This window comes from Castor canadensis, chromosome 8 (assembly GCF_047511655.1).
Source record: "Castor canadensis chromosome 8, mCasCan1.hap1v2, whole genome shotgun sequence".
Lineage (NCBI taxonomy): Eukaryota > Metazoa > Chordata > Mammalia > Rodentia > Castoridae > Castor > Castor canadensis.
In genome coordinates this window covers 78,926,284-78,951,706 of record NC_133393.1, presented here as the reverse complement: position 1 = coordinate 78,951,706, position 25,423 = coordinate 78,926,284, and the positions used below count along the sequence as shown (strand labels likewise).

The following is a 25,423-nucleotide window of genomic DNA, read 5'->3' as shown; positions in this document are numbered from 1 at the left end:
TTGATTTGTATGCCATTAGTTGATCTCACCTTTCACTCTGGACACTGTGATAGACTGACATGTGATATGTTTTATATATTTATATGATGAAAACCTATACTTTAAAAACTGATATGATTATCTACCAATCATGTCTCTTAATACACTGCTATATAAGGCATTTTAACTGACCATGCAGAAAATTGTTGCAAAGATATCGCACAAAATTTATTCCTAAATGATCAGCTAAATGAATACATTAATTGCCAAGGACTGAATTGTGTCCTATTCAAATTTGGATGATGAAATTCTAACCCTCAATGTATTTGGTCTTGAGTCTACCAGTCTTACTGTGAAAAGTGTTTCTTGTTGTTCAAGCAACCTTATGTGTGATATTTTGTTGAGGCAGCCTGAGCAGACAGATATACATCATACTATTATAAGTAATTTCTGAAACTCTGCTGATCCTGTCTCCATTTTCCTAAAACCTTTCTTGGCTTTACATTACATGAATGGCAGGTGAGGGGAGCATGAACTCATACATATTGAATATTTATTTAGCATCTGTTAGACACAACATATATTATTTAACTTAGTCTTGGTAGGAATCTGTGACACAATGATCTGTAAGAAGTGTTTCAAGACAACTTTATTGAAAAAAGTGATAGAAAATGTGCACAGTTTATAATTCACAATTGAGAATCTTCTAAATTGTATACATATAGCTAATTTATATTTTGTTTACCACAGTGGACAATGAAAATAAAACACTCCTTGTAACTTTCCTTAAGGATAATCAATAATTTATTTCTCTTTTATTGTCACACTTACCACAATTATCTAGCTACATGACCAATGTCACTACATATCACAGGAAGATTGTCCACTACACTTTACTGAGACAAAGACAACGGCCATTTATGTGTTAAATGCAGGACAGATGTTAAAAAGAGGTGTTATTATGCGTAAGACAGGATGTGGCACCTGATTTATTAGCAGGTTTGATTCAGCACATATTATGCCAAGAAGGAAGCATACAAATGTTTTGGCATTGGGTTATTTTTAAAGTAGAAAGTAAGTAAATTAGAGAAATAAATCCAGATTTTAACTTACGTTAGATACATTAAAGTAGGAAATTAATTAGCTCCTCAGTATTTTTATTCAAGTTCTTTTTCTTTTCTTTCCTTTTGTTTTGTTTTGTTTTTTTTTTATAAATGACTAATATGAATATATCACAAGTTAAGGACTGATCTCCGCCAAAAAAGAAGGTACCAGTATATGAAAAACAAATGAAAATTTACCAGGTATTATTTGCTTACAAAAAATTTAAACTATAAAGAGTCACAAAATATATATAAAAATGCCACATTGAACGAGGCAATAGTACTCTACCGAAACTGGTAGCACCCTCTGAACATCAGTTGCATTCCATTCACTTGGTCATACAGTGGTGACTGACAAGAAGGCATTGTGAATCCTCGTGCCATCAGGGGACTTGGCCCCATGGGTCATCAGTTCTTGGATTGTCATCCAGTTATCCAAAATTTTCTTGTTTCTCTTTTTCATCATCTTTTTGTGACTCAGTTCAATGATGTTGATCTCCTTCTTGCCCTCACTACCACTCTGTGGGCTCTCCTTGAGACACTCCAGCCTGCTCCTCATCATGAACTCTCGGCGCCGACGCTGCTCTTTGGCTCGAACCAGGTGTTGCTTTCTCTCTTCTTTGCTCCAGTAACGCCCCATCTTCATCTCGCTCATGGTGTCATCATCTGTTGTCATGCCACTCCGTTCCTCCTTAATCTTTAAGGCACGTTCCCTCAGAATTCGGTCTCGCACTGGTCTCTTGGTGATGTACCTGGTCCCATCGCTCCTAATTTTAACTTTCCATTCCATCTTGGGCTCTGAACCCTTCTGAGACTCCTTGCACATGCTCACCAAACTGAGTTGGCTCTGGGCATACTCCACAGCAGACTTCTGTTGAATTAACTGCATGTAGCTTTGATAATGTCGGGCATGTGCTGGGATGTTTGCATACCTGTAAGAGGAGCTATGGTAAGGGGACAGGTAAGGGATGTGCTCGCTGACTGTCTTCTCATGATCTGGAAGCTTCTTGCTTTCCAGGATCTTCTCCTGGCTTTCAATGCCACAACCTTGCTCGGTGCTTTTGACTTTGGTGGATGTGGACTCTTTGCTGCCTTGTCCAGAAGAGGACTGATGGGCTGCAGTTGTGCTTCTCAGGTTTTTCTTATTGGTGAGGTTGATCATTCTTGGAAGGGAACTGTCCGGGGAACGGTCTACAGTTAGTGGAGTACTTCTGCAGCTTTCGGCTGTGTTGTAAGCACTAGAACTATCCTTATCTGACTTTTCCGGATGTTCGATGATATCATCTAGCTTTCCCCTTTGCATATCGAGGCTGGTGTTATAATTTCGGAATCCTCCATCATGCAACGCCCAGATGTCTCCGTATTGCTCTGTCACTTTCTGGAGCCTGTGAGCCTGCATGATATTCTGGCACTCAAGCTCAATGTTTCTTAGTTCTTCATTAAGCAACTGGAGCTCATGCTCCACTCCCTCCCGCTCCCCCTGATTGCATTCAATTGTGCTGCTTGAGTAATACAGGTCATACTCTCCATGGTTTCGAATCTTGCATTTGAGTTCCAAGAGCTGCCGGAATCGGTCACACTCCTCGTTGTGGTTGCCAACACAGTCTGAATCAATGTACTCACCAGACACAAAGCTTTCATTGCACTGAAGCTCAACACTCCCTAGGGTGTCCTGGCTGTGCCCCAGCTCTCTCTTGCTCTTCAGAGATGTGCTGTTGGGGTCCTCGGCTGCATTCTCCTGTTCTGAGCTCTCCTCGTTCCGCAAGCTTTCGTCTGTGCGACCCACTCCGCTGTCCTTCTCATGGTTGTTGGAGGAGGAGGTTGCTGTGTCTGTTGTGCCTTCTTCTTCTTCTTGCTTTTTTGGCTGAGAAAACAAAGTAGAGAGAACAAAGGAAATTAATTATTTTGAAAATGACTTGTTGAAAACTTGCCCGAGAAACAATGCTTCTTGAGAAAGTGCAGTGCATAGAAAGCTGCTCTAATTTTAGTGCATGGAACAATCTAAGAAATAAAGACTCATGACAGCCTTTCATGCAATAAAATAGAGAAAAGGAAAGTCCTTGAATATGGATGGCTAGGACAGTTACTTGAGTACAAATAAGATAGCATACATGTAAATGAACAATTCTCTTACTGAAATAAAGGTGTATAAATGAAGTAACTTTCCAAATTTTTGAGGTGAAAATACGCAAAAGAATCAGTAAAACAGAATATATAAATAGTCTTCAACAATATGGAGGCCTGGTGTTCAGAAGTCACAATCACCTAATTATCATTTTTTCTTAACTTTCAGTTCAGAGGAAACTTAATTCACTCAGAAATAAGCTGACAATTATAAGCTGAATATCATAAAATTGCAGGGTGAAGTTAACATCATGTGCTGGAGCCCAGGACCTTCCTATCTACAAATGAGGAAGCTAAATCCCAGAGGAGCTGAGCTTACTAGCGCCAGAGAGGAAAGAAGGTAAAATACCTCCCAGGGCCAGCATTTCTTCTATGGCCGGGCTGTTGTATTCCTAGGCACGTGTGTTTTGACTTTAGTAAATCTCCAAATCATGTTTACCAAAAGCAACAACAGTGTGTTAGGGCTCACATGAGTTACATAAAAAGATTTTTCTGCTTTCAACCAGTAATTTCCTTCAAAGGTGGATTTTAGTTTATTGCAAGTAAAATTGATTAAGGCCTGGACACACTTGGACATAAATTCCTTAAATAATAAAGTTAAGTTGTCTTCTAGGAAAGCCCCCAGGCCTTTCATGAATGATTCTTATGGTTTGGAAGGGCTTTTCAAGAATGGATGTGACCAAAAGAAGCCAGGTTGTCTGGTCAATATGTACAACCTCAAAATTCCTTGTGCAGAACAAAACTCTCCCCCAAAAGAAAACTATGACCTGGGGAGAGACATGCCAACCAGCCAACAAGTAACTGCTTTCCTCTTCCTTTCTATAAACTCCTGGACTACTAACCAATCACAGAGGCAGGTGTGAGCTCTGTTTTAGCTCCTGGCCTCTGGGCTGGTTGACCATGCAATAAAACCTTTATTTTTGCAAAAATCTGGTGCTATAGTCTTGGCTCCTATGTGTGTTGGGCAATTAAAGGTAATCTAAAGCAAGCCTAAATGGATCTCTCTAGATAATTGTTTTGTTCCATAGAAGTAATAGCAGAACAAAATGTAACATAAATTGGAGAGGAGAGAAAATGACCATGTATTATGTTATTCAAGTATTCTCAAACTTTCCCCAGAATATCTTTTCTCATTTGTTAAAAAACAGACGGGTTTACTTTAAATGTTTTGATAACAGAATTATAAGTAATTTTAGCTAACAATGGAAAGACTGTCACATCTCTGTCATTACTATAAGTTGATAATATCAAATATAGGATGTGTATGCTGGGTTTCAATGATATTGATACTGGAAATTTGAGTTTACTATCTTGTAATGAGTTGCAAAACTATAAGAAGGCTAGTATTTTTACTTTCTATGTAGTTCAAAAGATACAGTCCATACTATGGGAAATGTTGTATAATTGTTCCCCATCAGCCATATATGGTAATATGGAAAGTGAAACTTTCCATAAAGTAGGGATACATATGTATATAAATTTTTTAATTGAATTTCCATTTGTTTTGTTACTGGTCTATGAGAAACTAAAAATAAAGAGTTTTCTATTCTCAAACCTAGAATTCTAGGTTACTAATGTAATGCTACTCTATCATTTATCACTTCCCTATGGAATTATTTTTTGATAGGCAATGGTTCTACCAAGACATTTCTAATGTAGTATTATTGTTTATAAAAGTAAGAGACTTTTAACAGTTTCTGTACTTCTCATCATTTTTCACTCTCATGGTGAAGAAAAATATCCTCGCAAGGAGAATCTAACCTTAGGGACATCTCGTCCCTCAAAAGACCTAACATTTGTGTTATGTCTGATGAGTAGGCAGCATTTGACTTGTATCACTTCACCTAGACAGGATTTTTCCCTTCCTTTTTTATTCCAACCTCCTCCTGTCAATTCTGTATCAGGTCACATTTTGTATCTAAGAGAGAAAAAGCCTGGAGCAAGGACTTTCTTGCTTGTAACCAACAGCTGCCACCAAAAATATCTTTATTTGTGGATGGTGTTGAAGTCATAATAAAAATTCCAAGCTGTCTTATCTATTAAAAAGCAATCACCACAGGAGCAGCATCACTTTTGAGCATCAACTGTTGTTTGTGAAGTGGTCAATGAGCAACCATAGTTTACACGTGATTATTTCACACAGGCTATGTTGACACTTTACTTTGTAATCAAATGATTTATTTAAATTATGGGCATGTGTTCATACACACACATTTTTGTGAGATGCTAGCATGTAAACATAAGACACATTCCATTTACATAGCTTGGTTAAGTGATAAAATGTTTATGATTCATGTGGCTAAATCTGTCAGAATTTTTTAAAATTATCTTTTAGGATGTGTTAAAAATTAACGCCGAGAATAGGATGATAATTAAACAAATCAGTAAACTGACAGTGAAGTGCTAACAAAATTATATCAAGCAGATGAATGACATGAATTACACATAGAAATCTAGGTTATATTGATCTCGTTTTTATACAGTGAGAAAACAACAAAAATGAAAACAATCCCAAGGCTCAATTTGCCAAAGCCACACTGGGATCGTTTACTAATTATGAATCAATTTAAGGGTAAGGACTCTGTTCAATTCTTTGTATTCTCGGTATCAAGTGTGGTACTTAGAGCATATTAGGAGCTCAAAACTTTTACTGAATGAATCTGTGACATTAAAATGATTTTAATAATCTCAAATTATGCGATGGGAAATGTTGCATACTATGTCAATATTAGCCATTGGACCAAAGATAATCTCTATGACTATCCAGGTGTACAGGTGTAATCATGCTACCAGGTAAACAAATAACACTGATGGTTTACACCATGTCCTCATCATCCTGTAGTTCTATCCTACATATTCAAATAGGTTCATTAATATTTTAAAGTTCAAAAGTTTCTTTTTTTAAAAGAATTGTCTCATGTCTAGCTTGTCCCAAGCTAGCATATTAACAAAGAACACACATTTTTCCTAGTAAAATTCTGCCATTTTAGATTGAAACAGGAGCTGGATCAACATTTTAATACTGTTGTATTATATTCACAATTTAAGCTGCAAAGATTCTTAACAGAAAAAAATGTATTTCCTCTGCTTCATGTGAGATTCTCATTTGCTCTAAAAAATTACTATTACAGAGATATTTGATCAAATCCTTTGATTACATTTTCTTCCCCACTTACGGTTCTACATTAAAAAAAGAACTAGCAACATTTCAAATGACACAGTTCAGATTGTTGGCTCTACCTGCTCCACCTCATTGGCAGTATGCTGCATTGCTTCATTATGCTGTTCCTCCAATGCCTCCAAGTTTAACTCCTCTAAGAATTCGTTCCTTTCATCTTCCAGCCAGCCTTCATCCAGCTGCAAAAGAATACATTAGTACATTATATTATATTAGTGAGAACTCATGCTAAAACAGGGTAAACTTAAATGGTGACGCCTGACCAGCTCCTTTTATCATAATGATTCTCTTCGGAATACCAGTCTCCTATAGTTCACCTCTCAGAATGAAGAAAAGGTGATACAAAAAAAAAAAAAAAAGGAATCTTGGGTCTTTTATCCTTTCCTAAAGCAGAGCTACAGATTTTCTCTCTTAACTGAGTAAAACTCACAGCATAGAACACTGCCTTCTTTCAAGTAGTATGAATAGCACGCTGCATAATCCACAGCTCTCATCTTATTACCTCCGACAACCCCTGTGAGGAGCACTGCAGAGGTCCTCACGGGGCGATGAGACAATCAGGCTTTTTCCTAAACAACAATCCCCACTGAAATTACACGAAATGCAACCACAAGCCGATGTTAACCTCTTTTTTTTAATTTTTAGGTGAGTAGCTCCCAAGTTAGCAAAGTGGCTGCTTGTCACGAAAGAACAGACAGATAACATTTATTTTATTTGTTAAAAACAGGAAAATGATAAGTTATTCTTCTCAATTACAAAAAAAGCATGTCTATTCTTTTGGGTGCTGGGGATTGAACCGAGGGCCTCGTGCATGCTAAGCACCCACTATATCACTGAGCTACACTCCCAGCTCCCATCATGTCAATTTTGATTTATTGTTTGGGCCCAACTGTAAGGAAAAAGGCCATAGGCCCTGTGGCATTTAACAGAAGTGTTGCATGTGCAGGGTTTTGTTTGTGGGTGCTGGATGCAAGTATTCTTGTGGGAGTCTTCTACAAATTAACCTGAACAAATCCTGTTGTCTTCCCCATACTAAGTGAGTGAAAAGCTTGGGATTACCCTGCACATATGAGCTGTTGACAATACAGATAATTTGCCTCAAAGTAGATTTTTGGAGAGGGATTACATAAATTAGCTGACAATGCTTATTAAATAAATGGGATTCCTGTCAAAATTCTGCTAAAAGGAATCAGCAGCTTTCTGGTACACAAAAAATGGACAACGGTTTGAGGTGTTTTTACCAATAAATATGTGTTTAAAGATAATTGAATTTCTAAAACTTTCAAAGGGAAACTTGAAAGGGCATTAAACTGCACCAAAAAGGCATTAGTCTAAATGTATCACCATCATTAATATGAAGAAAAATTATAGATTTCTTGATATCTATTAAAAGCCCTGTAGAACTTAAACTACCTTAGATCCAACTGGGGCCAAAAGTATGGACACATTTATTCATTCTCATTTATCTGTATGTGGCTTGAATAAGTTGATCAAATTCTATCCCCCCTGACTTTGATATGCAGATGAGCTATGATTATTATTCCGGTTAAAATTTTAAATCCAATCCAATTTGTAATTGTCCAAATTTCAAACTCATTAATTATTTTTAAGTGTCATGAAACTACAAATGCCAGATTCTAAAGGAAATTACTTAATGCTAAGACTATTTGCTTTTTATAAACATAATTTTCTTTCATCAAGTCAAAAGTATATATTTCTGAAGACAAATAGTGTATGATGGAACAGAGTCTTCTGAGATTTAAATAAAGGTGTGGGGAAGAAAGAAGTAGAAATTAGTGATTCCCTGTAACTCTTTTCTTACTAATGAAATCCCTACATTCCTGAGTTGGCATGTGTAGTCAGTTCATGTCTGTTTCCAAAAGCTTCGTTCTAGGCCAGAGGTACCCACAGCACAGTAAGAAAGGGGAGAGCCTGCTTGTTCACTTCCTCCCCTGTTGTTTTTTCTTAGTACCAAACACTCATTCGTTGTAGTGTGAGTCTAGTGTTGTGGTGGACTGGCTTGCCCCCTGAGCTGAGAGGCAGGAATGAAGGAAGGATCATCATTTATAATACTGGGGGGATCTGTTGTACAAAATGCCACCATACTGCGGAAAAAGGAGCAAAATACACTGTCTCGAAAGTAGTGGCTACAAGTTCCTATGAGCTCCTTCTCTGCCCCCATGTCCTGAGGGAAATAGGACAGAAAAGCAATATCTTTAATGGTGTGAGGAAGAAAATGGGCAGGAAATGAAAGAAAGGTGACAGGGAATGAAGGAAATGAGTTATTTAAAAATATAGTGCAGATGCACAATACTGCTCTCAGCAACTCAATAGATCATTTTTAAGAATCTAGAAAGTATTTGAAACATCTTTAAAACATGCTAGAAAAAAGCACACAAAAGCTTCCACATTCTCCTTGAATAAAATACACATGCAAAAAAATGCAATGAGATACACTGAATTTTTGGGGGAAAAGATGGGTTGCTATAAAGAGAAGGTTTTTGTTAGTATCATTTCTTTTGTAATTTTATAGCATGTACAGTTTAAATGAAAGTTTATACCGTTAAAATATATTTTATTTGCTGATTTCTCTGGAAATCTGATTTTCTAAAGTAATTGGCTTCCTTCCAGAGGCATTAAAGCTTCTTTAGGATCAAGGGGTGAATGCTACCCCGATTTTGACAGGCAAGATGGCATCCTGTGGCATCAGACAACTATCTTTCATCAACCATGGAAAGGAAATGTCATTTGAAAATTCAGCCTCCCACATTGACTCTTTTGGGAGAAAAGTTCAGGAGTGTAAGCCAGATTAAAAAAATGCCACTGGTTCTGCTTAGCATATGTAGTCTATCAAATATTAACAGGTCTTATGTCATTAACTTCTGTTCCTTCCACACTTCATTATGGCTAATATGTGGCACAGTTTAAGGAAATGCTTTAGTTCTAAATTAATGAGTTTCTCTAGCAGTTACACGGAATGGGCAGGAAACTATCTTTTCTACAACAGGGATGGCTAGAAAAAACATGCTTTTGTCACTCTAAACTTGGGAAAAATTTTAATTCACTATGAATTTCACCAATATGTATTTGGCTCCTTTGTTTTTCAAGAAAATGGGATCTATGAGATGACTGGTTTGAGACATGTCCAGGTAACTCATACAGTTTCATACGTATTTTAAAAATCCACTCCAATGTGGGCAGTGAAGCCAGTTGCATGGGCTGATTTCCCCACTCTTAAGACCTCAGGTGTACAGCTTTACCCTGCTCCAGGTGATGGCAGACTTTATGAGAGCCGTTTAGAATGGTCAAGGGCATAAAGGAAATATATGCGTAAAGGGTGATCTTTTATAACCACTATATTCAAGTCAGGATTCAGTATGACATTGAAACACACTTACTCAATGTAATTTATAGGTAGTATATAGTTACTGAGTCTGAAAAATATCAGATCAATAACCTAGGAGACAAATGGCAACATAACTAACTTCACTCAAACGACTGACAGATGGATGCAACAGTGACAACGGATTGTCCTTTCTGCATTGTGGTGGGATATAAAAAGGATGTAACAGGAAATATCAGTAGGACTTTTCTTCCAGCTCTTCCTCTCCTTTACTTTCCTGACATCTTTCTCTGTAAAGGTATAAAAATTTCTTTAGATGCCTCCGTTTTTGGGGCTAGATAAATGGTTCTGTCACACTAAACTTGAGAAAAAAAAATCATCCACTATACACAAAACCACACCATGCTACTTAAGGTACTTTATTTGATAAAGTTGTTCTAAAAAAAATTTAAGATGATAGCTAGATATGCTAACGCTTTTCTCATTATGGGTTCTTTCACTTTAATATACCAATTAAGGATTCTTAGATGGAATCTTAAAACAAGGACCCACACAGAATTAAATATCATGCAAAGTCAACCATTTTTCACTTGTGCATTCACTTAAACGACCAGCAAGTAGAAGGAGAGGATAATGATAATTTTGTGTGTTTTAAAATTTTTTCCTCAAATGGGAAATTTTAGCTGCCTTTACACGGAGCATTGTACAGGAGTCTTTAACATACGCTTTTTGGTTGAGGATAGTAAGTTAGGAAACATTAGTCTTCATTATATTTTGTAGACTTGGTTTTACAATATCTATGATAGTGATTTGATATAAAATGGCAGATAATGAATATAAATTCATTTGCAAATTCAAGGAATATGAAGTCCAGTCTCAGAAATGGTGATTTCTGTCCCGACCTGAATCTCTGGCCTTGCGACAAGAAGCACGATTCTCTTACACTCATCACTAGACAGCAGTGCTACCGCTTCTTCTCGATTCTGGACATCTTCCCCATTTATCTAGAAAACAAATGAAAGTGGCACATTAGTTTCCATTTCCACAATGCTGCACACAATAAATGGCAAATATCAGCTCATTTATGGCAAATGTATGGACAGTGACGCTCACACAATGGGCTCATCTTCAGCCCCTCTGTGGAAAGTGCCTTCACTCAATTACGCGCTTACTGTAAGAGCCATATCGATCCCTGAAGGATGGCAGACATCAGAGGAAGCAGTTATGTTCATAAATGTCCAACCTGCGCCCTGGCAACATACATCTAGCAACACAATTAACCAGCTCCTGACAGGTGACGTTCATCTTTCTCCGTTCAGAGTAATGGAAGTGTCACTCTGAGATAATAGTGCTGGGGAAAGCAGGACTGGCAAAACCACAACTGAAATCCGTCATCCTGCATGCTTGCTGGGAGCCAATTAGAAGGCTGCTGCATTATCTCTCACCAGGCAACGCTCCCAGGCCACTGCTGATTGTGTTTCCATTTAATCATCTCTTAGTTGTGTGTGCTCTGACTCAGTTGCCCAAACATCACTCTTGGCTAGATCCCAGTGATTAACTAATCAAAGGGAAGAACAGGTCACCAGTAACATCCTTATGGATATTCTAGCTCCTTTCTAAGATTTACCCGCTTCTTAAAACAACAAAACAAATGCCGTACCTTAAACATACTGAAAAATTTAAAGATTAACAGAGTAAAATTGTATTTTTAAAAAATAAGGGAAAGAAACTAGCTTTCAGGAAACTTTTGATTACACAGAAAAGATTCCTGGGGCATTTGAAATCTATATTTTAATTTTTCCTAAGTTCTAAAGGTAGAGTAAATAAAGGTTTCTAAGGTTTGGCATTTTAAAACTAGATTTTAAGGTTCAAATGTATTTATTTCCTAGGTAACACAATTTTTTTCTGTGGATATTTTAAGCTTATTTTATCTTATTGATTGCTTAAATCCACAGAGATAATAAGATTTTTGATCTCTAACATGTAATCAAACTATGTGGAAAGAAATTTCAGTTAAAGAGGAAATTCTGTCTAAAATAAGTATTAAATACAAATGTGGCTGCACTAGCCATTTTTTTCAATAATTAATTTCTTTCACTAAGGATTTCTGGGTAAAAGCATGCAGGAAACTACTGAAGTTTTCTCACTGTGAGTCTCTTGGATTCTGGCTGATTCATGAGGACAGACATAATTATGGAGGAAAAAAGTCCAAGAATCTGAATTTTGGGCCAAAATAAGTCATACTTATCCATATGTATTTAGGAAAACAAGGCCATAATAGTGAAAGAATCACATGTAGTGTCTTATCACCTTTATTTCTCATTTGTATAAGTAGTTGAGAAAGTTACCTTTTACAAGTTTCATTTGCATTCCTTTTTAAAAACAATTCACAAATATAATTTGTCAAAGTAGGAAATATAAGCCATGAATACAAGATAGAGAATAATGATGGGGAAGGATACATTGTAGATGTTCAGGAATATATCTGAGAAGAGATGCATGCATTGATTCCAAGGACATGTTTTTCTTCAATAAAGAAATTTTGGCCACGGTGGATTCCACAATAATTCCTCCCCTCAATTAAACATAGTTTTAAAGTATAATTTTGACCCTTTGATCTTTGAGGACTTATGTCCATTTCATTGAAATTCTTATTCATATACCTGGATTCATCTTTGTCTGCCAAACATGGCCTAATCATTTCATCTTCCTTTCACCATGGGTACATTTGATCCAAACTCAGTTGAGTTGAGTCTCACAGAGCTTATCTTCATCTTTTCTGTTGGAAATATAATTCTCACCACTTTTTCCTGGTATTCACTCAAAATATATAATAATTCTCCATTCTTAATCTAAATTTCACTTGCCAATAATCTACTCCTCAATTTTATTAGTCTAATATTGCTATTATGTTTGCTATCTTAAAATACAGATAACAATTCCTTCCTCAGAAGGTTGTTGTAAAGAGCTTAAATAAGTGCCTGGTTAAAGGTGCTCAGTGTTGGCATGGCCTATGTTAATGTTATGTTATTATTACTATCACCATTTATATATTAATCCTCAGTAAAGACAAGTCTCTTTCCTTCTAAGTTAAGCAAATGTGAAAAATTCATAAATAATTAAGAACGAAGCAGTAAACATGCTTCTATTTAGAAAGGTATTTACCTCATATATATCTTTAACTCTTTGAGAGATACTAGTAAACAATGTGGTTATGTTTGCTTTTCAGTTCCTTGATAGTTGGTGTCACTCTTCTCCTTTGTAAACTTACAGTGACCAGAGCCATGTTCTCCAGTCCTGACAGTTAGTCCTTCTTTTGCAGGGACAGATCATTTCTTGCAGAATGCTTTTATATTCAGGGTCATACATAGGAAAAATGAATTCACCACAGAAATTTGAATTAGTATTCAATTTACTGTTTTTAAAGTCAGGACCATGTTTAGTAGACTGTCTTGTACTCAGGAGTTTAGTTTGATACTCAAACTGATGCTAAGGCAAGAAATGCAGTCATGTGTTTCAGCAAAGATTCCTCTTGGAAGCGAAAAGATTTGAGGGGTGGAATCAGATAGATCTTTCAACCTTCAGTTGCCCTTCTTCCTGAAATAATGGCTTATGGTTTCTGGACTGCTTATGGGGAAGTAGCTTGCTGTGCCTGGAAAATGCCAGGCAGGCATACAGGCAAGGGGCTCAGCAACAAGGCAAGGAGACAGATGACTTGTCATGTCACCACAACTTACTAAGGAATTCCAGCATAAGAAAAGAGAGGAAGTGAACCAAGAGGAAGACAATTTGTAACTTTCATTACAAGAAAAACCTTTATAGATGATATATGTCTGTTTTATTTTCTGTGCATAATTGCTTATAAGTATTCATGTCAAACTAGATATTGTCTTAGTCTTAGAGGAGATCTGTGATACTTACATAGATAAATGAGTTAAAAATCTCACTTTAAGTCCAATCTCCTGTATGTGCATGAGACAGAGCTCAAAACCTTAGGAATGGTTTAATGTAGCTTTTCTGCTTAAATATGCCAATTTTTAGGTTTTCCACTTTATCATCATCTCAGAGGCAGATGGGCAGCTAAAATTCTTAGCATCCAACTACCTAGGGAATTTCTTAAGGAAGTGGGCAAAAGAGGGAAGATTTAGGTCAAATGTGTTTGTATTTTATTATGAACAGAAAGAAGGTAAGCATAAAGATATAGTTGAGGAAATATCAGAAGTAGGGCAAAACAGCTACTTGAAGGGGAGAAAATAAGAGTAGGAAGGAATTCTGAGGACCAGTTTATGTGTAGGGCAGAGCAAGAAAAGAGAGGTTGTCAAGATATTGTTATTCTACTGATGGAGTTTTGGCAGAATTTTGTGGGGAAAATCCTTAGGAACATGACTAACTTTTAGGCCAACTTAAGATGAGACTGCTTTTGGGGAATATTCTGTGCTTACCATCCCAGGGAGAAAATGAGAATATAGAGCTTTCTCCTTTGAAAGCTGATTATTTATGTGGCATTTCTTTCTTGTTCTCTGGTTCACAAATACCTTCCTCAGCTCTATAATGTTGAGAGAGGACTTCCTGAAATTAATTCTAAGGTGACAATTGGATATAAGTTCTTGAAAAATGCAAACAGCAGATAGAACCATCAAGCACATGCAGAGAAAACACATGGGCACCAGGAATGTTCTTATGAAGTTGGTTCACGGAGTGCCTTCTGCATAATCCCTACTGTCAATCACGTGTGAGTGTGAGAGTATGAGTGTGATTGTGTGACTGCATGTGAGTGTGACTGTGTTGAGTCTATGGATGTGGTATGACTGGGTGAGGTCATCTAACAAGTCCATGGTGTGGTACATGAAGAAAACTTTAGATACACAATGAGGGGAAGACCATAAATGTACTTTACTTAGGTCATCATAATGGAAAATTAAAATCACAATTGCTCTAGAGAGATTCATTTAAATAAAAGCCAGCCAGGAAACCTCAAGGATAGGAAGTAAATCCTCTGCTTCTCCTACTCTCATCTCCCTGGGAAAGGAGTCATTAATTGTTCATTACAGGGTCTCCCATAATCTCCTCACCAGCCATATGGGAGCTATTTGTCTATGGGTACAATTTTGTCACAGTTTTATTTAATAAAATTTCACTATCACCCTTTAGATACTTTGTTTCCTATGTGTACAGGCAGAATTGAATTCTAGGCTTTTTAATGTGACATATATTTATTCATTAAGTGTGACATATGTGTCACAGAATATAAAGTAATCAGGCAGAAAACAGCATTTTCATCAATCCTGTTGTTGCTTCTTCAAAGAGCCAACTCCACTACAGAATAATTTATTATCCTGTAGATATTTCCTTTGAAACTTATCTGCTCACTATATGGCTAAGAACTTGGAAGGGTTAAAACCTACAGTATGGATTTATGGAAACACGTGCATTTTATTTCTATCCAACTGTATCCACAGAACTAATAGATGTAATCTTCACTGTATCTGTGAACCTATTCTGTGGGAGAGTGGCTAGGTAGAAATGAGGAAGAAAGCCAGGTAAGAGTACAATGGGAAGTGAGGGATGTTGAGAGTGAGAGGAAGAAGTAACAGCTGGCAACATCAAGAAACCAGTCAGAAAAATGATAACATACATCCAAAAATGTTGGGGGGACAAAATCTTCCAGACTTTCGGTCACTGAGCAATTTACTCTATCATAGCATTAAGTAATAATTGCTGGGCCTAACCTGACTCAAAGTATCAAAAGGTATATTATTTTTAGTATATTTAATTAGAGATATTAACAAAGTGATGGTACTTATAAATTTTTTTTAATTAAAAAACAAATCATTTTGGACTTTCATTATCTAGATGATGCACTAAATGGTACCCTTAGTTTCTTTCTTAGGCTTCACAAATAGAACTCTTCTGCAGATGTTACTCATCTGTCCCATCTTTCCCACTGAATGCCTTTGTTTCCTTCATTGGCTTATTCATAGATGTGTGTTAATGACCCTGAAAATGTGGTTGCAAATGAAAGTATGTCTTAGTTTCCTAAGATGTGCTTCTTCGTCCCCTGATATATCCAATGACAGACACAATTCTGTTTTGTTTAGTAACTACAGGTCATCACTTGCAGGGCTCACACAGAACTATGTACTCTTGAGGTTTTCTGAAAACTAGTAGAACCCCAAGTGACCACCAATTCATACTTATTATTCTTTCTTAATTATAGTCTTAGTAGAGGGTCTTTCATGAAAAGGAGTTCTAGGGTCCTAGCAAGAGAGAAGAAAAGATGTGTAGAAGTGGGGCTATTCAGTGCGTGTCACCTTGAAGAACGGAGAGAAGAGGAGACTGGGCAGGATGTTTGGCCTGGCGGCTAAGGCACACCTCCACCGTGACAATCTCCCACTGTATTGGGATTATCCTGTATAAATGGGAAGACAGCTGCTTCTCAGTTACACAGGAGAGGGTACCCCAAATACTGGGAAGTATCTTGCATATTTGGAAGTCCAGGTTTTCAGCAGAGTGTGGAATGTAAACAAATACTTGGTGTGGGGGAGTCCACATCTAGCAAGGAGAAATGGGAACACTAGAACTCTCATACCAACTAGAAATGCTGCAGAATGTTTTAACAATTTGCATTCCCTCAATTTACCACTTGAGTTTGGGGTTGTATGTCTTCCTTTAGCTACTCTTTATATGGTGGGCTGGGAAGGGAAGGAGTGGGTCAGGCAAGCTTAGAACAGAAACTCTGGCTTTTAGTTATTCCTGATTAGGCCTTGGAACTCTCCTCTCATGCCCAAACCTCCTTGTGACCTGCTCACTGGCTTTCTCACTAAGCTGAAATTTTATCAGTCTTTTATATGGAAAAGAAATCACATTTCCTCTATCTGGCTGCAGCAAGTCATTAGTCAATAGTTGAACTTTTGTAGACTAAAGGAACATCTGGATCTGTGTTCAAGTAGTTTATTCTGAAAAAGGCAGTACTTGCTGCTGCTAGGAATAATAGCCATTAATGTTTATTGGGCACTTATCAGTGCTGACCATATTATGTGAATAATCTTATGTAACCTTCACAACAATAATAGGTTATACTATTATTGCCATTTTTTTAAGATGAGAAAATGGGCTTGAAATAAGGACTTTAAGTGGCAAGGCCAAGGCAATGGTGGAGTTAGAGGTTGAAGTCAAGTAATCTCTCTCTCTTGGTATTTTTTATTAACCACTAGTTACCAGCCAATAACTCTTAAGAAATAGTACCATTGAAAAAATGTTTTAAATGGCAGAATTTTTATTTTGTGTTAGTAAAGACAAATTATTTTCTCTAATATTTTACAAGAAATAAAATAAAAACTATTAGATAGTCATTAGAAATCTTAAGGAAATAAATGCACCACACCACATACTTGCAAAATACGATCCCCTTCTCGAATTCGGCCATCTTTGGCAGCAATGCTGTTTGGATCTACCTGTAATAGAGAAAACATGAATCTTCAATTCAATATGCAATGTCCTCCCAAAAATTTATAGTTTAAAAATATATTTGTAAAAACTTGGTTCAAAATTTTCTGCTGATTCATGACAGAGCATGCCATGTTTTTCTCTGTCAAAAATCACAATTCTAAAAATGAACTATTTTAGAGTTAAAATTTTTTAAAAAGTGGACTAGAATTTGATTTGAAGATCACTTTCCTTCCTTTCTTCCTTCCTTCCATTCATTCTTTCTTTCCTTCACATTTCCTTTTTTCACATTTATTCGCTCATTTCTGAATCCTAATTGACATGCATGGTCTTCAGCTGACAGGGGATGATGTTAACACTAGGATTTTTTGGACCTAGAACATTTTCTTTCTACTAAGGTATTTTTAAATCCTTCCCTAGCTTCTTACAAAAACTGATAGCTACACTGTAAGTAGAGGAAATAATCTATACTGCTCAAGATATAAAGAAATCCTCTCTATACATTTTATAACTCAGTACCACCTTATAATAGGGCAAATTATATTAATTTTGAATTATTTTAGAATAAATAGATAGCTGAAGCTCTATTAAGAAATTATCAGTATTTTAATGGGCTGAACTTAGTGATGGATTTCAGTTCACCTGGCGCTAATTCTACCTATTAGATTTCATGTGATGGTTTTAAGGCTTTTGTCTGAGAAAAGTATTTCAAGTGGAGCATGAGGTCGATCCTTCCTATCTAGATGTCAGACATTATTTTCTTACTAGTGGCACCACTTAATAACCAAATCTTAAGTGAATCAGACACAAAGTATATATATACTGTAATTGTATACAAAATGAAAGGGGTAAGGACAGCAATCCAAGCAGATATGCTTAGTATCTGTGACTTTTTTATCATCCTGGAAAAGTGACGTTTCAATTGATGTATTCATATTGTAAATAGAGACTTATGAGATGACTAATCAGTTGTATCCTATTAAAAAACCATTCATAATCTAGAACTTTGTCTGCAGAACTATAATCAAATTAGTATGGAATTTCTACCTATTTCTGTACATATTACAAATGATATTTCAGCAGGTATTTCTTCATACCTTTTCACCTTAATCAGATGGATTATCCTAGTTGTATATTAAAAGAAGTATAAAAATCAAATATTCTCTGGAGAATTTTTCATTGTAGGAGCCAGTCGGCAAAATGATAAAGGGTGAAAACATTTTACATTTATAGAAAACTACAAAATTTGTAAGTGCATTAACTACATGATCTCTTCCATAGTTTCAACAACTCAATAAAGATGAGGGGACAGACCCTGGCATAGTGACATATTTTTGTAATCCCAGGTATAGGCAGATTGATTCCAAGTTTGAGGTCAGCCTGGGTTACATAGGGAGACCTTGTCTTAAAACAAAACAACAAAAAAACAACAAGCAAATAAAAAACACCAATGATATAAACACTGTACTGTTTCTTGTTGAAAGCTGGAGGTTAGGTAGTGTTTTAACTCATGGCCATGAAAACTTGGAATAACACTGAATGACAATGCTAGTTTGTCTAACTTTTGTATACATATTTATAGGAATTAAACTATGTATGTGTGTATGTATAATTTTAAATCATACATATATATGTAATTTTTTTAAAAAACAAGTACTGTTTTCTTCTAAAATGATCTTTTTGGGAGTTTTTTTAAAAAATCACCTATGGTAATAAGTTTTGCTTGACAGTCCTTCAAATAATTACTACTAAAATGATGTCTCACATTTAGTTGCTCACTTTTCGAATAAAACAAATGAAAACTATAGCCCTTGGGTATTTAAATTTACCCATGCTATCACTTGAGTAAAAAATGTGATTATTGTGACTATTAACTTAAAATAATCAGTCAATGATATTGTTAACAGAATAATAAAATATGTAATGAAATGAAAGGACAAATGTTTGTGAATAAAAAACTTCTCAGCTCCCTGCATTCTTAAGGGAATTTTTCAAATTTAGATAATGTTACTACTTTCGTACTTTTTCTTTCTGGGGTTCTGAGGTAACTGACTTCACATTAAACATCTGATTATAATTACATTATTTAGGCAGCATAATTTACTTTCTTAATTGAAAGTGACAAGTATTGGAACATGGCCAAGTCTTCACATTCAAGCCTACTCAGAAGAAAGGATTTTCTCATTGAAATCACTTCCCTTCATCCCACCCCTTTCCTCTCCCCTAATCTCCCATCAACAGCATCTCTTACCTCACTGACATAAATGCCAGTGTCTTCTTCATCATCTGTCCGGTAGCAGACTGTCAGGCCAAGCTTCTCCTGACTGCTAACACGACACAACTCCACCTCCTGAGGGAAGACACACGCACAGAGCGACATTTACCTGAGAGAAACCCACAGCAAGTGGAGGACCAATGGACATATTTTGGATCACCCTGAAAATTTAAATAATTACTGCTTGACCTCTGAAATTAATTTTTGTAACCAAAATCATTGCAATTTACCTTCAATATGTGTTTCTTTAGAATCAAGTCAGTGTTTTTTTACATTTTCATTGTAAAGCAGGAAATAGGCAAAATTCACACAATGATATATAAATCATTAAGCAAGAATCTATAAAATATTTGAGAATATCAAAATAGGAAGCAAATTCTTCATAAAAATTATTCAGAATTGCTATGTTTTCCTTTGTATTATAATAAAATGAAGTAAGTTTGAAGTTTAAAAAAGACTATACAGGCCTCTTCCCCTCAGTTCTTCTTTTGAGTTCTATACAGTACATGACAATAAGTAAGTGTTTTGTGTAAGTCAGGTCAAGGTTTTCTATTGTTTTATGGAAACTTTCACCCTTGGAAAGAAATGGGTTCATCCAGGCTGAAGGGAGAGACATCAACAGCCTTATGGGACAGAGGCAATGATTCAAAATGCAGCAGTAAATGAACAAGAAAATACATTTACTGAAACACATGGCTAAGGGGCTGGAAGTGTCAGACCTCAGGTAATGTATACTGAATCTATTTCCTGATTTATGTCTAGTAAAATAATAATAAATTTCAGGGCATTTCACTTTTCTATAATGAAATGGATTTGTACGGCTTTCAGAAGCAGAAGACTTCAGGCTAAATCACAGAATTCCAAGCATTAAAACGCAAATTGATGCTCTAATCACAGAGGACTTGTTCTTATTGGAACAAGGTATATTTAAATGAGAAGTGGAGTCTGGGTCTAGTTTCTAGAACTCAGCTCTGTGGGAGGTAGGCAGTTTCCAGCCTTGCTGAATGCTTCCTCCTTCTCTATTGCCTGCAAGAGGGAGCCTCAACCTAGGCACTCTGTGCTAGGAAGGGTGCTGGATTATACTTCAAAATCTTTCCTAGGGTATACAGCTTTTTGTAAAAATAACAGTTAAGGAGAGTTTTCTCTTTGATTGGAATTAGGTATGTGTGTAAAAAAGACAATGAAGTTTAATAATATAGTCTAAATGTTTGTGTTCCCCAAAATTTGTATGTTCAAATCCTAATCCTTAAAGTAATTTTTGTATTTGGAGGTGGGGCCCTAGGGGGAAGCTAGTTAGGTCTTAAGGGTTGAGCCCCTGAATGTTCTTATAAAAGGAGCCTCAGTGAATAGCTTGCCCCATATGCCATGTGAGAAGGTGCCCTTTACAAGGAAGTTGAACTTCATCACGCACCAGATGTGCTGGTGGATTCCCCCTGGACTTCCCAATCCCATACTGTGAGAAATGTTTCTGTTTATAAGCATCCAATTCATAGCATTTTGTTCTAGCAGCCAGAAAGGACTAAGACATAAAGTATCCATTTAATTGTCTAGCATCGGAAATAGTAATAAATGAAGAAAAATTCTCTTAACTTCAAACAAGAGAATATCTTCCAGAATACTGTGCTACATTTGAGCAAATATCTTTCCCTTGTATTTGAGTGAAGTCCCTATCACTGGATGATAACTATTCATTTTAATGATAAGCTATAAACTTTGGGTAAGTCCTCAGGGAGTTTTTGCCATCATAATTCCAGTGACCAATTATTTCACAGCTAACTGTAAATAAACCTAAGTTTAAGTCCTCTATCCTTAAAGAGGTATGGGAAATTAGTGAAATATCTTCTGCCTGGTAGGCAAAGGTACTCTAAATTGTATATAATGGTTTGAAAAGAATGGCACGTGTTAAACAATAATGGAAAAAGATGAAAAAGTCCTTTCATCTAGATGAAGGATAGGAAACAGTGGTATGATCTGGCACCAGGAGCAAAAATGTATACACCAAACAAGGGTCTTTATAAAACTGGCAATAATGAATGCCTCTGGAGGTTAAGAGCACTTGCTTACACCTGTAACATTAGGGAGGAATTACAGCAACAGAAGAGCTTCCACTACAGCCACAAGGTACACAGTCAGTGAAGAAGACTTTGATTCCTCAGAGACCAATAAGGAAACCTAAACACTCCATAAAGAACTGATGTTGGGTTTTTAAATCAAGGCCAATAAGGACCTGTAGTCAAAGCTAAACTCCATTAACTTTCAGCATCCTGTCAAAGCATGGGAGAATCTTTGCATGTTGTAAGGAGACATTTCAGAGGGGAACACTCTTTCTTTGAGTGTTTTTTAACATGTTTTCAGTGGTATGCTTTGACTTTGGTGTCTGTTTAGAAGATGCACAGCAAAATGTTTTGCAATACAATTGATGAAGCTATTAAAACCAAAAGGGCAGAATCTACCCATGAGAACTTCAATATCCAACTCAGAGCACTATCCAAGAATCTCAGGAAGAGATACTAAAAGATCAAAATAATTTTTCAATATAGTCATCCTATTGATCTTAAGCAAAACAGTGAGACAGGTTTCAAAGTTGTCTACCTAATCTATGATTTTAATACCCTTTTTTTTCAATACTGGAGTTTTGAACTCAGGGCCTCCTCCTTGCTAGGCAGTGCCCTAGCACTTGAGTCACACTTCCAGTCCTTTTTGCTTTAGTTACTTTTTGGATAAGGTCTAGTGTCATTGCTTGGGGCTGGCCTTGGAGCAGAAACCTTCTTCCTATGCCTCTCTGCCCCTGTAGCCTGGATGGCACACCACCATGACCATTTGTTTTATTGAGATGGGGCCGTAATAACTTTTTGCCCAGGTCAGCTTTCAAGTGTAATCGCCTCAGTCTCTGCCTTGCAAGTAGATGATGGGATGACAGGTGTTGGCTACTGTGCCCAGTCCTTTTTTTTTTTTTTTTTTTAAGACAAGGTCTTGCTGTATAGCCCAGATTGGCTTCACACTAGAGATCTTCCTGTTGGGATTTCACATCTTTTCTTTCAGATCTTCCTGCTATGCATTACCATGCCTGTCTAATCTCTCCCTTTTTCAGTGACCCAATATCCTCATACTCACAGCATTATGTGCAATCCCCTTCTAGGTAGGTGTTTAGGTTAGCCATTTTACCTATTCCCCTAGCAAAATCTGGCATTTGGTGTAGACTTCCATTCTCTCACAAATACCTTTTGAGGCAGAAAGATAATTGACAAATAAATCTCTCTTGAAAGGACCATCATTAAAAATCACTTAAAATGTGACCTAACATGGTTCAGTTCGTACTAATAAAGATTGAAAACACAAAGCCTTAAATCAAAGGATTGAATTTACCATGGTAAGATTTTAGATTGAGAAACCCACACGAGAGCATTTGAACTCCACAAGCAACAGGGCACAAGTCCCAAGTGTGAACCTGTATTTCTTTCTTTGGTTGAGAATGTTTCACATACACCAAGCACAGGTTCAATTAAGTATTCCATTCACAGTGTGCACAGGCTTCTGACTTCTGAGGAAACTACCTCCTGGTAATACAGAATGCTTTCCCTAACAACTTTCATACCTTCTCCTCTGTCACTAGGAAGCTGTTTGATGGAACACATAAAAGTGAAATGCTACCTGCATACATTTTCTCCATGGAGACAATTCATGGGCGTATACAAATCAGTGCCAAGCCTCAGTGCTAACCACCCATAATTCATGTGAGATTGAAGAGGAAGAATCACTTCATAAACCCAGTGAGAGCATGTTCATTTTCACTTAAATTTGCTTCAAGATGCTATACTCTGGGAAAGTGTATAAGGTCTCCTTAAAAAAAATTATGGTATCTAATAGTGTGAGAAATTGATTCCATGTAGATTGAAGGTGGAGTAGAAGATTACAGTTAGCTAGAAAAGCTTACTATGAAACATGCTTCTAATCGTAGGATGAGAATGGGATTTTTAGCCATGAGATATCATCTCACCTCAGTTAGAGTGGTTATCATCAAAACACACACACAAATAAAAGCAAGTAAGCATGTGGAGAAGGAGAATTCTCTTAATTGTTGGGAGTGTAAATTAAGACAGTCATATGGAAATCAGTATGGAGGTTTCTCAAAAACCTAGAAAGAGAATTACCACATGATCCAGCAATCCCACTACTGGATATATATTCAAAGGAAAGGAAATCAGTATGACAAGAAGACATCTGCAATCCCATGGTTATTGCAGCACTGTGCACAACAGACAAGATGTGGAATCAAATTGGGTGTCCATTCATGAATGAATGGATAAAGCAATGGCGGTTTATATATACAGTGGAATATTAGTCAACCATCAAAATTCTTTCATTTGCAGCAATATGGATAGAATAAGAGACCATTCATTATTATGCTAAGTGAAATAAGCCAGGCATAGAAAGACAAATAGGTGAGAACATGTGGAAGCTAAAAAGTTGATCATGTAGTAGTATAGAGTGCATTAGTGGTTATCAGAACCTGGATAGGAGTGGAAGGAAGGAGAAAGAGGAGGGAGGATGGTTAGCAGACACCCCTGTATCTTCAGTTGGATAGATATAATAACTTCTAACATTCTGTGGCATAGTATGTTAACTGTGGATGACAACAATAGATTGAAAACTTCAAACAATCAGTAGAGAAGATTTTGAATATTCTCAAGACAAATTAATGATAAATGTCTGAGGTGATGGGTATGATGGTTACCCTGATCTAATCATTACACGTTATACACATGTCTTGAAATATCACACTCTACCCTGTAAGTATGTACAATTACTGTTATCAATTGAAAATAATATTTTAAAAAAGAATGGGATGTGTATATAAATCAGTAGCACTACAGTGTTGTAAAATTTTTATAATTTATGATTAAGTCTAAAGAGGATCGAGGAACTTAAAATAAAAATTTTGCTTTCTAGATAGGACTCCTTTGATGGAGGAAGAAGCAAGGCTTGACACTGCCTGCAATGACTTTAAGTATAGTCACTCCCAAACTCTGAAGAACTAAGGCCCAAACCATGAAGTTTTTCCTCTGAGAAAAAAAAAATTCACAGCTAGTCTGTATCATTCAAGTCTGAAAAATAGACAGGGATAGACGGGATGGTCATTTCTAACAGGTGGAAGTCCATATTTTTATTTTTATTTCATTTATTTTCTTCCTTTTCATGTATTAAACTGTGAATGCACTTTTACCCAAGCTTAGTGTTCATCATCTATCATTGTGTTACATTCTGAAATGCTGATTAGTAACTGGTGAAATACCATGATTAATTGTTCCAAGAAAGCATTCATTTAAAAAAAATCAAGTGGAAATGTGAAAACGTTAGCCCTTGAAGCTAAGGGAAGCTTAGACTGTTTACTATAAAAATATTCTTCAAAGCTGGGTTCTGGTGGTGCAAACCTGTAATCATAATACTCAGGAGGCTGAACAGGAGGATATGATTTGAGGCCCATCTGGGCTACACAGTGAGACCAGACCCTGTCTCAACCTTACCACCCCAAATATTGCTTCAATATCATTATCTATAGTGTCAGTATTATAATATTGTTATGAAACCTAGATGGAAATAAATAATAAAAATCATGCAATATCTAATCCTTATGACAACTCCAGACATCCATAACAACTTGGCACAATAGTAACTAAATCAAATTTCTATAAAGACATAAGGGTAAAAGCTGAATTTATGGTCATATCTATTCTCTAATATCTTTAAACCCAATTCCTTATTCATCTACTTTGAAATACAGGTAGCTTTTTAAAATTGTTGAACTGGGGGTATATTGTGAAATTTACAAAAGTTTTAATAATATATCATAATTGAATTTACCACCTCCATCATTCTTCTTTATCCTCCTCCCCATTCCTGGAATAGTTTCAGCAGGTCTTATTTTTCCATTTACATACACATATACATAATATCTCCACCATGTTCACCCTCCT

The 25,423-nt window shown here is 36.4% G+C and overlaps 1 protein-coding gene across 2 annotated transcripts in view; it reads right to left on the bottom strand.

Annotated features, from left to right (window-relative positions):
• Positions 1-504: 504 nt before the first annotated feature.
• The window catches only part of Pdzrn4 (PDZ domain containing ring finger 4), a 364,418-nt gene continuing 339,499 nt past the window's right edge, over positions 505-25,423 (bottom strand). The window contains exons 6-10 of one of the 2 annotated variants that reach the window (XM_020188156.2): positions 19,425-19,523; positions 17,119-17,181; positions 10,630-10,731; positions 6,447-6,563; positions 505-2,946 (exon numbers count right to left, since the gene is read on the bottom strand). In XM_020188156.2, the coding sequence (XP_020043745.2) occupies positions 1,420-2,946; positions 6,447-6,563; positions 10,630-10,731; positions 17,119-17,181; positions 19,425-19,523 (1,908 nt within the window). In that variant the 3' untranslated portion in view covers positions 505-1,419. The remainder of the gene's footprint in view (positions 2,947-6,446; positions 6,564-10,629; positions 10,732-17,118; positions 17,182-19,424; positions 19,524-25,423) is intronic. The other variant, XM_020188157.2, reaches the window with a different exon arrangement.